The sequence below is a fragment of the Delphinapterus leucas genome, chromosome 11 (assembly GCF_059928025.1).
Source record: "Delphinapterus leucas isolate spDelLeu-1000000601 "Yukka" chromosome 11, BTC_Dleu_Yukka2, whole genome shotgun sequence".
NCBI classification, from domain to species: Eukaryota; Metazoa; Chordata; class Mammalia; order Artiodactyla; family Monodontidae; genus Delphinapterus; species Delphinapterus leucas.
In genome coordinates this window covers 68,463,574-68,478,789 of record NC_143139.1, presented here as the reverse complement: position 1 = coordinate 68,478,789, position 15,216 = coordinate 68,463,574, and the positions used below count along the sequence as shown (strand labels likewise).

The 15,216-nt window shown below is 33.9% G+C and overlaps 1 protein-coding gene across 1 annotated transcript in view; it reads right to left on the bottom strand.

Annotated features, from left to right (window-relative positions):
* Positions 1–15,216, bottom strand: part of LRRIQ1 (leucine rich repeats and IQ motif containing 1) — a 196,710-nt gene that overhangs the window by 104,767 nt on the left and 76,727 nt on the right. Inside the window, exons 14-17 of the mRNA XM_022552414.3 lie at positions 12,296–12,472; positions 9,913–10,362; positions 7,009–7,219; positions 814–933 (exon numbers count right to left, since the gene is read on the bottom strand). Coding sequence (XP_022408122.2) covers positions 814–933; positions 7,009–7,219; positions 9,913–10,362; positions 12,296–12,472 — 958 coding nt within the window. The remainder of the gene's footprint in view (positions 1–813; positions 934–7,008; positions 7,220–9,912; positions 10,363–12,295; positions 12,473–15,216) is intronic.

Here is a 15,216-nt window from a genome sequence, read left to right as displayed (position 1 = left end):
CCACCAAAAGTAGAACAGACTTTTAAAAATTGGTATATTCAAATCATAGATTAAAAGTAGTATATTGAAAAGAATTGTATATATACAGCTACATTAACCACATAGGTATATCTCACAGACATAATATTACATGAAAAAAGAGTACATACTGGATGATTCCACTTATTTGGAAGTTCAGAAATAGGCAAAACTAATCTATGATGATGGAGGTATGAATACTATGAAGGCACGAGAAGTCTTCTGGGGATAGTCATATGTCCTCTACCTTAATCTTAGTGGTAGTTATGTGGGTTTAACTGTCTAGAGAAGAGGAAACAGAATAAGCAAGACTAAGGACGTAAAAGGTACAGTAAGAAGGTGCTCAATGTGGTTAGAGCACGTGGATGCCACAGGTGGGAAGTGGTAAATATGTCTGTAGAGTTTGCTGTCTTATTGTTGAATACTTGAATAACAATTTAAGGAGGCTGTCCTCATTTTGCTAGGCCACAAAGAGCTACTAAAATTTGTTGAACAGGGCATAAATAAGCTCAGAGTTATATTTAATGAAGAATAATTGATAAAACATTGTATAAATCTGGTTGAAGAATACACAAGAATTCTTGTAAATATTCCATGACCACATTTACACACTGTACAAGCTTGTATCATAAATGAAGATGTTAAAAAATTAAAAGCATACTTTTTCAAGTGCAACTTGAAAAAAAATCTATAACACAGTGTTAAAAGGATGAAAACCTTAGAAAAAGGTTTAGCTCCAAAATAGTATCTAAAATATTTTAAGACCAATATCTATATGTTGTAGTTGGCACTTACTTCATCAAATGTAAAATCTTCTAAATCTATTTCTTCGTATTCTTCTTCAGATTCTTCATTCTTAATAGCCTCTAGAGCTGTTGTCAGTTTCTTTCGCAAAAGAAAGCCCTTCCAAACTGCCTAAACAAAAATTTAAAGCATGTTATACAAGGTTATAGATCAAACTCCAAACCAGATTCTCTGTGTTATCCCATTAGGAAGATAAAACATCTTAGACCTTAGTTTAATGGCTCAATAATCTGTGTTTTGAACTTTATGTGACATTTAAAACTGGAAGATAAATTAAATGACTGCTTGTGTCTAAAGCTCTGAATCTCAGGAGATTTTCCTTGTGGTAAGCAGAAAAGAATCTTTAAAACTCCCTCAACTGCACATGTAGGTCAACCAATCAATTATCTGACAATTCCTCCGGGACCCATTCTAAATTAAGTAGAAAGAGATACAGAGGAAAACCAATTTTGCTAATTTTCAAACGATTATGTATAAAATAGACTAACACTCATTTAGGAAAACTTCAACATATATAAATGGCCATATTAGAGACTTAGTATCCTGGTCCATAACAATTAACTAATTTCATCTTTAAATAAACCAAGCACATAATAATAGAATTAAAAACATTCCGATTCCTCAATAATCTTGGAGGAATATTGGAGCTTTCCTAACTATGATTCCAAGAACACTGGAGTTTTTAAAAAATTAGTATCTGTATACACTGCTAGGGAGTAAGCTCCAGGATATACAGTAAGTGTAAAACACAGGTAGAAATGTGTATTTCATGCCTCCATTTATCTATGAAAATCCATATAAAATATATAATAAGCAATATACATTATATAAAATTATATATTTAAATATATGTGGTTGCTAATATTTACAAAGTGAAAGCATAAAATTAATTTTAAAAATTATTACCTATAGAGATAGAAAACAGTAGAAGCCAGATGTCTCTGAATATACACCTTGCTTAGATTTGATTTTGGAACTGTGCACATGCTTAATAAAATTGTAAAACAAATAAATATGAAGTAAAAGAAACTCCCCCCAAAAATGTAAAAATATATTTTGTGCTACAGGCATAACCACACAGAAGGTATTTAAAGTGACTTTAAAATAGATTTATTTGACTACATTCCTAGTGAAATACAATCAAAAGATAAATTTAACTACAAAAGTTATCTTAAATATGTTTTAGTAACCATACTGCAAGCAATAATACTGGTATTGTTATTCTGAAAAATATATATATTGAGAAGAGAAATATACAAACATATAATGGTCAGAACATATATGACAATAGAAGTCACACGCAATCTGTCAATCAGCCTAGGAAGCCAAACCACAACCTCTGCAACAAGTAGCCAAGAATGGTTAAGACTTGGTCAATGACTGCTAGCTTCTCTATTTTTTGTCCCTACTTCTAACTCAGGACCAATTGGACCAACCAGAGATAGGCAAATATGCTTCCCAAACCAATCACATAAGATGCCCCACTTCTAATTGGGCATGTGTGTGTGTGTGTGTGTGTGTGTGTGTGTGTACGTGTGTGGTGCACACATGCACATACATAGTGGAAACAATCAAGGGCTGCACAAATGAGAAAAAAACAGACTATAGCAAGGGAGTCAGCCACCATCACTTGCCTTTGGCATAGACTCAAAGGCAGGGAAGGGAGTAGGATAAATGTATATACATTTATATACAGTGATGAACACATGATTGTCACATACTAGACACACATTAAATATTATTTTCCCAATTTCCTTGTCCCTTTGTTTTTAACAATTCTATTTACTTCTTAGTTTATCAAATAAGAAAAGTGTGATATTAAACATCACATAAAGTTCAAAAACTATAACTAAATTTTAACCAGTTTTGTCTCTAAAAATGATTTTCAGTATAGAAATAGTATTCCATTATTTTGTAACTTGCTATGAATAAGTAACTTCCCAAGAGAGTTCAAAACTCTTTCTGAGGAGAAAGAATGTCAATATGAATCAAGAACTTGAGCAGTATTAAATGGTAGAAACAGAAGAGAGGACATCTTTGTGTGATGAGGAACATTATTAAAAGTATTGCCTGAGAAAGTGGCCTTCCTCTTTTTAACTTACCCATTATGGAGAGTACCGTCAAAGAGTACCATAATAAAGCTCTTTGCCCGCTTTATTAGTCTCATGTAGCTGGGTTGTTATTATAGACCTGGGTATGTCATGTACTGTGGGTGAGTGGCATATGCAAGCTAGCTACCTTAGAGGAAAACAAACTATTTTTCTTTTCCCCCTTTTGTCTTGGTTTGTTTGGGCTGCAATAACAAAAATACCATAGACTTGGTGGCTTAAACAACAAACGTTTATTTCTCCCAGTTCTGGAGGAGGCTAAGGAGTCTAAGACCAAGTCATTGACAGATTTATTGTCTGGTGAGAGCAAGGTTCCTGGTTCATAGATGGCTGTCTTCTCACTGTGTACTCACATGGTAGAAGGAACTAGAGAGCTCTCAGGGGGTCTCTTCTATAAGGGCACTAATCCCATTCATGGGGGCTCCACCATCATGACATATTCACCTCCAAAAGGCCCCACCTCCAAATATCATCACATTGGGGATTAAGTTTCAACTTATGAATGTTGTGGAGAACATAAACATTCAGTCAATAGCACCCTTCATTTTGGAATTTTTTTTAAAACTCCTTTCTTTTTTGATTCCTTTATCCAGTATTTATGCTCCCTTGGTTCCTTGCTACCTTTCAAAATGCTTTCTCTCTACATGGCAAATGGGCCTGTGACTTATTCCTGCTAGGGAGGTACCCTTCATATCCTTTCTTCCCCAACCCTGTCCTAACAAGGTTCTAAACATCAGTTATCCCTCCTCCACCCCACCCCCCTTTTTCTTACACCAGTGTAATTATAAGATATCAAGGTTAGGTGCAGACCTAGGGAAAAGAGAGTATAAAGGGAATTCTTTAATACAGACCTTCAATGACAAGAGCAAAAGGACTGACTCATCATGGCTCACAACGGATCCAGCCTAACTTATCAGGGATACGACTTCTGCAAAGCTCTAAACTGTAATACACAGTATATATTTTTCTGGTGTGACATGTATAGATACCTCCCTCATGAATCTGTGTAGGGTCAGGAATTAAAGTCCCAGCCACCTCTGTTCAGTTTATGGGAAATACAGGTAATATAAATGTGTAATAAGTAATGTTCAGATTCTTCTCCTAAGTTATTTATTCATGTGAAGGTTTCAATTTTTCTCCCAGCCATCCATCTATGATTAATTCCTCTTTCTCACACATTCAAATCAATTCCCTGGTCAGAGTCCTACCTATATTAGACATATCCGACATCTTTTTCTTCTCTAACTACCATCAACTCCCAATCCCAGAACATACTCATACCATACACTTGTTTCTTGCTAAAATTGTTCACACATCTCTGCCCATGTTTCTCCTATATTCTCTTAGTATTCTAGTCCTTACAGTAGTCTAGCTGTACTAAAACTTATTATTCCAGGAATATGAAATCCTATGTTCTTTTATCCCTACTATCTTTTTTACCTGGAATTCCATTCTCTTACATATTTACATTGAGCCCTATTTCTCAAGCTGTATCTTATATCCTTAATATTAGTTAGGGTAAGCTAAGCGCTATAAAAATATATCCAGAAATGTACAATAATTCAAAACTAATTTATTTCACAATCACATAACAAGCATTGAGAGTGAAAACAAGACAACTGGCGTCAGTTTAACATAAAGTGATTCAGATATCCAGGCTTTGCAACTCTGCAATCCCAAGAGACAGCATCCAAGGATGCCCTAAAGGCTGTCTTCACTTCAGCCAACCAGAAAGGGAAAAGAATATGAAAGAATGTTTGAGGGAGGTTTTATGGGCCAGACATGAAGTGGTACACATATTTTTCATTTACTCAGAAAAAAGGGCCATACTAAAAAGTGCAAGGAAAGCTGGAATATCTAGGCTGGCAGTATGCTAGGAAGAGGAGAATGTGGGTTTTGGTGAGCACAGAGCAGTCTCCACCACATCCTTCATAAAATCTTCATTTCGCTCCTTCTAAAGCCTGGGCTCTTTCTACCATATCATGCTGTGCTCTCCAGGATGGTTAGACAGTCTAGAAGTCATATTTTTAAGATGAATAGTTTAAGAAACTAGATTGTACTCAGGAGAAGAGAAAATGAAGTTGAGTTGACTTCAATGATTTTAAGTATAATACCATGATGTACCTCAGAAGAGACTTGTTCTAAGTTGCAAAGAAAGGCTGAATTATGCTTACATTTGTTACAGAGACAAACTTAACAAAAGGACATTCAACAGATATATGTCACTGAGCTAGGCTATTTCATAAAGTAATGAACTTCTCTTTATTGAATAGAATGAAGCAAAAGTTTAATATCTATTTACCATCAATGCTGAAAAATGTATTGCTCATCCACTCATGACAGGAGGAAGTTTGGACTGCATGACATTTTCATTCCTCATGCAGCAGAACAGTACTTTGAGACAGTAACTGAGGTTCCTTTCTTTTCCTCAGTTTCCTTGAATCCATTGACCTCCCTCCACTCCCAACCCATTCAGGCATCAGTAACAGCTTTGTCTATGCATTGCCCTTAGGAATAGAGTCCAGACAAATTAAGTCAACTGAAATACTAAATATATTCATTAGAACCATAGCAAAGATAATTCTCTTGAAAAACTATGGCTTTAATAACAAAACCCAGAAACTTAATTTTAAGGCTATTTTTCCAGTTGCTTAGGCCAATACCTTATAGGCATCCCTGACTCCTCTCTGTCTTTCAAAGACCACATCCCCATGTACTAATATCATCAGGTCTACCTTCAAAGTATATACATATACCCTCAAGATAAATCAACATATATTTGGGAATGTGATTTTCTTACCACTTCTTCTGCAATACTCTGGTCCATGCTACCAAAATCTACACTTTGGATTACTGCAATAGCCTCCCAATTTTGCAGCTCCTACTACTGCCTTCCTATATTATAATCACAACATAAAGGAAACTTGGTCATGTGAGTCCTTTGCTCAGATTCCTGTAATATCTTCCCATGTCATTCAGAGTAAAAGCCAAAGTCTTTACAATGATTTAGGATTTATAAGTCCTACTCTTCTCCCCTTCACCCCTCTTCAGTCACACTGTTTCTTACTGCTCTATAAACACTGTGGGTATGCTCCTAAATCAGTGCCTTTGAATCTGATATTCCTCTGCCTGGAATATTCTTCCCCGAGATACCCAATGGCTTATCCCCTGCTGCAATGTCACCTTTCCTGGTCTTCCACATCCATCCTGTCTAAAATGATTAATTTTCCTTAGATACCCCTATCCCGCTTTTCCTGATTTATGTTTCCCCTTAGTACTTATCGCAATCTAACATACTTACCTTATTTATCTGCACATCCCAACATGTAAGCTAGTAAAATTTTTGTGCCAAGTAATAGTTACTAAATGAATGAATAAAGGGAAACACTACAGTTTTTTTTAGTTACTATCATTCAATTCAGGTGTAGTACCATGAATTTCCAGACTTTATTTTATGTATGTATTTAACCCACCAGGACATAAACTCCATGAGGGAAGAGATCTTGCATGCTTTGTTCCTAGTTAAATTTCTTGAACCTAAAATAGTGCTTGACAAACAGTACGTTCTAAAAATTATTTGATCAGTGAATAAATAAAAGGATAAATGTGATCAGATTGAACTTCATTTTGAAATCTGATCTTGGTGAGGTTCTGAATTTTTATGTTAAATGGATATTTGAAGGACTTTAACAATTATTTTAGTAGATTTTTAAACATGCTTCTAGAAATAGCTATAGATTAGGCCAAGAGAGACATGCTTTGACTAATCAAATGTTAGCATATGTGGCAAATGCCACATCTGAGCAGAAGTTTTAATATGATTGTGTGGTTCAGCTTGACCCTCAGTCATAAGAACAGTATTTAGAAATTATAGACTACTCCTTAAGCCTAGATACTCAGCAGAAGCAAAGCCAACCTGCGGCTAACCAGCAGCCTACATGTCACGTGAATAAGAAATAAATCCATGTATTTGTAAATGGCTAAGATTCAGGGATTGCCTGTTATACAGAATAACCCAGTGAAAGATAACTAATACATCTCTCATAATTAATTATTTCACCCAAAGATTAAAAGTAACCTGAATAAGAATAGCAGCCTTCTCCCTCTGTTCTTGGATGTTCACAGTATTTTTTATTTCTTCTTTCTTTAAAATAATTTGGTTTTCAATGCAGGAATTTGACTGGGATGTCAGGGGTCCTATTGCAGCAGGACGTAGCTTTATAGAGAAATGAATCTGTCTGCGCACAGTGTAACCACGCCAGCATGCCTGAATTACCATAGCTGCCATACTATTAAGAGGAGAAAAAAAAAAATTTTTAGTACCCATAAATATACAGTTGTAGTTAAGAGGTCCTCATAAGATATATTTATTTGTAAACATAGACTATATAAAGTATTATTTAAAAATAAGACCCGTTCTTTTATTTAACTATAGTCATAGAAGTAAAAATAATACGGAAACCTTAAAATCTGAAGGAGAGAAATGGGCCAGTAACTTAGAGAGGGGATATGAGTACTAGGGATTTTTGTTTCTTTTAAGGAGGAAGATATTATCGAGATTTTGTATGATAGCAAGGATGCTGAACCAGTAGAAAGGGGGGAAAATGATGATGCAAAAGGGGGAAAAATATAGGAGTCAGTTGGCAAGAGAGGATGGGATCCTGTTCACAGCAGAGAGACTAAGTTTTGAGAGGAAGAAGAGCCCTCCTTCTCTCTAAGAGAAAGGACCCATCAGGTCTGCTAGCTTCACTTTCCTATCTGCCCATGGACAAATACTTAAATCATTCTCTTATAAGCCCAGTAGTAAATGCTAACATTTTTTCCAGCCTACATCTATTTACCAATTTCTGGCACTGAATCAATCAACACTGTGTTTTCCCCACATCCCCATAAGCTGCCCAGCAACATTACCAAAATTTGAATAATAATGTACACTGATTGTAAGTGGGTTCTCAGCTTGCTTAATCATTTAATTCTTCATCATTGGATATGTTTTCCTTTCCCACATAGATTATTGCAGAAATATTATCAAGGTACAAGGTATAGTCAAAGTGCTAACTACTGGCTTAATTGTTCTTCAAATCTTTGGGTTTAGTTTTAAAAGGCATATCAAGGAGAAGTGATTCATGTATATTCACCTTTTCCAGGCTCCCTTGAAAAAGTTTTCAATAATTTTATAATTGCCAAGCCCAAAGAAATTTTTTCATTCCTCATACTAGTGAGTTTAAGGCAAAATGGAATTAAGTGATAAACTGCCAGACATCACCTTATATATATTTTTTCTCATAGAAATATATTTGTGGGAAATTAGAAAGGAATGATGTAACCATTTTCTATTGTTATTAATACTGTCATCATCATCATCATCATTTTACCTAAAGCTTGTGGAAGCCTTCAATCTATTTTGCTATGAATTGAAGTTAGTGGATAAATTTTTTTTCTGGCTTAAGATAATCTACTCGTACTCCTTATAGGAAAAAAAATCATGCTTCAACAAATCATTTCCTCCTCCTAGGGTAAATAGAACTTAATAAACTTTGCTATGGAATTAATTCACATTTGGTCATTCAACCATTAATTCATTCCTTCATCTTTTGAACAAAACTGAGTTAAAGAATTTGAAAAAGAATAGATATATGTATAACTGAATCACTTTGCTGTACACCTGAAACTAACACAACATTTTAAATCAACTATGCTCCAATATAAAATAAAAAATGTTTTTTAAAAATCAAAAAAGAGTTAAGGAATTTAAGACACTATAATATGTATTTGGGTGATAAAGAAAAAGATCTGAAAACATATTTGCAATGCATAGCTGGTAAAGAATGAAAGGTCTGTAAGAAAACACATTTAACCTGAGACAGCATCTTATATTTCTCTACAGATGCATACAAGTTTCACTGACTGTAACTGTGAATTTCTTGTAAAGCTGACCAGTCATTTAGTGCTTGAATTCCTCAGCTCACTAACAGCAATATTTCCCGCAGAAGAAAATAAAAAGGTAGATGAGGGATATTTTCCTCAGTGACACTAACAACAGGATGTTTTCCACCATGCAGAAAGCCGGGAGAGCAGGTAAAGAAGCTGACTTTAGGGCTTCCTAAATATAAGGTGCTCTCCATATTGGGAAAAGCAGCTCGTATTACTACTATCATCATCATCATCTTTTATCTAGTAAAAATAATGATGATAAAAATACCCTTAGCACAGGAACACGTGTAAATTATGCTCAGGAAACGCCTACACAGCTGACAGTGAATCTTCCTGAAACACTGAATGGCAAGGTTCAGCAAGTGGGTATACATTTTCTCTTCCTTTTATTCTTTAGGTCTTTGGTTTGTCTATATTTTCAGTTCCTCATCCTTCCTTATTATTATCATTTGGCTCTTTTATTTATCATGAATTAAAAAGTTCTAAATGTTGTTTATCTGAAATTTCAGTAGGAAATGTCTGGAGTATTTAGAGCTAACGAGATTCAAATAGGCAATGTCTAGGGTACCCTGGCTAATACTATCCCAAAATATACCAATGTACCCTGGCATGCTGAATATTTTAAGCTCAAGGAATTTGAGAAAAGGCATGTGCAGGAAGGATTTTCTGACTTTCCCTGGAAGCATGTCATAAGACCCTCATGTGAGAGGTCTTTATAGTATTTTAAGAATAATGGGATTATTTTATTTCTTCTTAAAAATTCATTTTAATTATTTAGAGATTAGAAGGCAGAAAAAATAATTTCACAGTTACTCATTTTAAATTAAATAATACTAGTTAATTAAATCAGAACCTGCCAAATTTCAACCAAATTGATCTGCACTGTAATTAATAATTTGTGCATATCATAAAAACATAAGGGAATTAACAGGAAATATAATAGTGATTGAAATCCTTTACCAAATTATTATTTGGTAACAATGACTAAGATTATCCATAAAAAGTAATAAAATACAACTGTAAAAGAAAAATGATCTATAAATCTTACATTTTTTCATGATGTTCAGTATTCTGGCAGTTCTTCAATAGAGACCCTGTCATTACTGTTTCCATGAATGGTATTCTTTTGGTGAGGAAACTGCTTGCCTTGCTGTCTTCTCTTTTCTGGCCTACTATTTTTTCCTGATTTCTTCCTTTAGTATCTTCACATAAGGAGGGGCTGGTTAGTGAGGAATGACTAGAGCCAGAGTCCATCCATTTCTCAGAAATACCTGGTGAGTCCAGTTTATGTTCATTTGCATAAGAGTAAAGGACTCTATTTTGCAGTATGCTGTCACTGTTTGTAGGAGGCAAATGATTTTTCTGGGCTTCTGATTCTTCTCTCTTGGTGATACTTACATCCCCATGTTCATGTGCATATCGACAATCATTACTAAGTGTCATCAATTTCTTGAAATAATGGCAGAGATTTTCTGCAGCATCCAACGTGAATATATTTCTGAGCAAATAAATAATGAGGATGTTTAATAAGAAGAATTATATCAGCAAATATGAACACTTATACAGGTTTTGAAAATATCCCTGTGTGGCCTGACATATTAAATTTTACTACAAAATTCATTAAAAACTTATTTCTGATTGTTTATATAAAAATTTATCTTATTTCTCACAAAATGTGAAAATATTTGTTTACTTAATTTCAATCCATTAATCCAGACAAAGCGTCTGGAAGTTTTAGAATTTTTATCCTAGGTACCTTTGGTACAAATGAATGAGAAAAATCCATGCTTTTACTGCCATAAGCATGAGAAATGATGGCTGACTAAATTTGGAGAAGTTACTTATGAAACAAGTTAAAAGTACTTTGTACATTGACTTTTGCCATGCAAAATATTTGTATTGGACTTTTAAACAAATAAGTTATATCATGGGAAAGTTTTTATTCCCATTTTTCTCTGGAAAAAAAATCCATTGCAAAGAGAATTCAAATACTTTAAGACGTAAATGCTTGTGATTCTCTTGAACAGTTGTTGGATTTAGCTATACCAAACAAAATGAAAGTTATAATTATTTCCTAAAATATAGAGATAGACACCTCGTATGTTTACAAATGTAGACATTAGCCTAGGTTCTTCCAATACATTTTGATATTTTGTATTTCATTCATTTTGTTGGTGAATAATGCAGAAAAGGTTCAGTTCAATATTGGATGTCAACTGTTTATGGTTAAGTGTTGAATTCACCACCATTTATGATCAAACATAAAAAATACAGTCTATTTCCAATTCTCAAGTAAAACTTTCATTGTAATAACAATAAATTCTCCCAAAGAATTGTAAATCTAAATTTCAACATAAGGGGTGTCAAGAGTCACCTTTACATAAAAATTGTAGATTACTATACATACACAAGAAGATATCAGTTTAGATCTACAAAAAGATAAATGTAAATAACCTTAGTTTTTGCTAAAAGTAAACATTATCTATAAGAATTGGAATTATTTTTAAAGCTGTGAGATTTACTTATAATATGAATAGGCTATATTTAAAAAAATTTAAATAGAAAAACCAACTCTTACATAGTATGAGCATGTACGAAAGTACAAATAGCAAAAGTTTAATATGTAATTTAGTAATTAAATTTAGACATTTGGAAGCACATAACTGTTCCACTTATAATGCAGAATTATCATAAGTAAAATAATTTTCCTTTTTCATTTGTGTCTTTTTGGAGCAGTATAAATTAGGAAATACAGTTTTAAAAAGATCAATTGTAATTAATTCATAGTAATGCATTCAGAATTCAGGGTGGGGAATGGGAAGTTCTCTTTCTTTGATATATTTTTAGGACTCTGCTCTCAGCCTCTGTCCTCTGAATGTGTGCACATGTTGACTGCTTTTCTCCACTGTGCTCCCATAATACCTTAATACACAAATATATGTGAAATATGATTCCTTATATAATATACATAATAAATATCATATGTTTTATAAAACTTGCCTTGCTCCATTGTAACTATTTATTTAGCTAATTTTCTCTTAATGTAATCGTGAATTCTTTGAGGGTAAAGTGTAATATTTAGCTTATTATATGTCTTGCCCATCAATAATTGTTGAAAAATGTATGACTGATTAATTGAATGAACAGCTGAATGAATGTTTGCATCTTTTCTTGAAGCTATCCTCATGCTTTCATTTATTTTCATCTAATTTTAGCTTTTAAATTATATTCTAAATTATGTTCAAAATACATATTAATACATTTCAAATAATAAAAACTGATGCCCAGTTCTTTTCTAAAGAAACAATATCCCTAAAACACGCTGTACTAGTACAAAAGAGTAGCATTGTATTGATCAAAATAATTTTTAATCACATGTATAAATTGCATTATATCTTTCAATTATGACAAGGGGGAAATAACACTCTTACCTTTCTCCAGTATATTTTTTGGCTAGTAAGTTAAATTCTCTAATCTGGGACTGACAAAGTACCAGGAAACGCTCTAACTCTAGTTCATAGTGCTCTTCAGTGTGACTTTCTGAATAAGAGGTTAGCATTTCACCATTGAGGATTTTTACAGCAGGTAATATTTTAAGTAGAGAATCCCTATTGAAAACAGGAAAAAAATTAATAATTTTGAAAAGGAGAGTTTATATCTAAAATAACCATATGCCTATTACTTAAATAATATAAATACAGAGTATATCTCTGAAACTTATGATTTTGTAGAGAAAATTATACTGTTAAATTTTTTAGAAAAAATTATTTTATCATGTCATGTACAAAGTTTTAGAGATCTTGACACACATTTAACCATTTTCTTCTTTTTTTCTTTAGAATTTTATTTTATTTATTTTTTTATACAGCAGGTTATTAGTTACCCATTTTATACATATGAGTGTATATATGTCAATCCCAGTCTCCCAATTCATCACACCACCACCACCACCCTCACCACTTTCCCCCCTTGGTGTCCACACGTTTGATCTCTGCATCTGTGTCTCAATTTCTGCCCTGAAAACTGGTTCATCTCTACCATTTTTCTAGGTTCCACATATATGCGTTAATATACAATATTTGTTTTCCTCTTCCTGACTTACTTCACGCTATATGACAGTCTTTAGATCCATCCCGTCTCTACAAATGACCCAATTTCATTCCTTTTTATGGCTGAGTAATATTCCATTGTATATATGTACCACATTGTCTTTATCCATCCATTTGTCGATGGGCATTTGGGTTGCTTCCATGTCCTGGCTATTGTAAATAGTGCTGCAATGAACATAGGACTGCATGTGTCTTTTTGAATTACGGTTTTCTCTGGGTATATGCCCAGTAGTGGGATTGCTGGGTCATATGGTAATTCTATTTTTAGTTTTTTAAGGAACCTCCATACTATTCTCCATAGTGGCTGTATCAATTTACATTCCCACCAACAGTGCAAGAGGGTTCCCTTTTCTCCACACCCTCTCCAGCATTTGTTGTTTGTAGATTTTCTGATGATCCCCATTCAAACTGGTGTGAGGTGATTCCTCATTGTAGTTTTGATTTGCATTTCTCTAATAATTAGTGATGTTGAGCAGCTTTTCATGTGCTTCTTGGCCATCTGTATGTCTTCCTTGGAGAAATGTCTATTTAGGTCTTCTGCCCATTTTTGGATTGGGTTGTTTGGTTTTTCAATATTGAGCTGCATGACCTGTTTATATATTTTGGAGATTCATCCTTTGTCCATTGGTTCATTTGCAAATATTTTCTCCCATTCTGAGGGCTGTCTCTTTGTCTTGTTTATAGTTTCCTTTGCTGTGCAGAAACTGTTAAGTTTCATTAGGTCCCATTTGTTTATTTTTGTTTTTATTTCCATTAATCTAGGAGGTGGATCAAAAAAATCTTGCTGTGATTTATGTCAAAGAGTGTTCTTCCTAAGTTTTCCTCTAAGAATTTTATAGTATCCGGACTTACATTTAGGTCTCTAACCCATTTTGAGTTTATTTTTGTGTATGGTGTTAGGGAGTGCTCTAATTCCATTCTTTCACATGTAGCTGTCCAGTTCTCCCAGCACCACTTATTGAAGAGACTGTCTTTTCTCCATTGTATATCCTTGCCTCCTTTGTAATACATTAGTTGACCATACATGCATGGGTTTATCTCTGGGCTTTCTATCTTGTTCCATTGATCAATATTTCTGTTTTTGTGTCAGTACCATATTGTCTTGATTACCGTAGCTTTGTAGTATAGCCTAAAGTCTGGAAGCCTGAATCCTCCAGTTCCGTTTTTTCCCTCAAGACCACTTTGGCTATTCGGTGTCTTTTGTCTCCCTATACAAATTTTAAGATTTTTTGTTCTAGTTTTGTAAAAAATGCCCTTGGTAATTTGATAGGGATTGCATTGAATCTGTAGATTGCTTGGGTGGTATAGTTATTTTCACAATATTGATTCTTCCAATCCAAGAACACGGTATATCTCTCCATCAGTTTGTATCATCTTTAATTTCATTCATCAGTGTCATATAGTTTTCTGCATACAGGTCTTTTGCCTCCCTAGGTAGGTTTATTCCTAGGTATTTTATTCTTTTTGTTGCAATGGTAAATGGGAGTGTTTCCTTAATTTCTCTTTCAAATTTTTCATCATTAGTGCATAGGAATGCAAGAGATTTCTGTGCATTAATTTTGTATCCTGCTACTTTACCAAATTCATTGATTAGCTCTAGTAGTTTTCTGGTGGCATTGTTAGGATTCTCTATATATAGTATCATGTCATCTACAAACAGTGACAGTTTTACTTCTTTTCCAATTTGTATTCCTTTTATTTTTTTCTCTTCTCTGATTGCCGTGGCTAGGACTTCCAAAACTATGTTGAATAATAGTGGTGAGAGTGAAAATCCTTGTCTTTTTCCCGATCTTAGAGGAAATGCTTTCAGTTTTTTACCATTGAGAATGATGTTTGCTGTGGGTGTGTCATATATGGCCTTTATTATGTTGAGGTAGGTTCCCTCTATGCCCACTTTCTGGAGAGTTTTTATCATAAATGGGTGTTGAATTTTGTCAAGCTTTTTTTTCAGCTATTGAGATGGTCATATGGTTTTCTTCTTCAATTTGTTAATATGGTGTATCCCTTTGATTGGTTTTCGTATACTGAAGAATCCTTGCATTCCTGGCATAAATCCCACTTGATCATGGTGTATGATCTTTTTTTTTTTACATGTTTATTGGAGTATAATTGCTTTACAATGGCGTGTTAGTTTCTGCTTTATAACAAAGTGAATCAGTTATACATATACATATGTTCCCATATCTCTTCCTTCTTGCATTTCCCTCCCTCCCACCCTCCCTATCCCACCCCTAGGTGGTCAC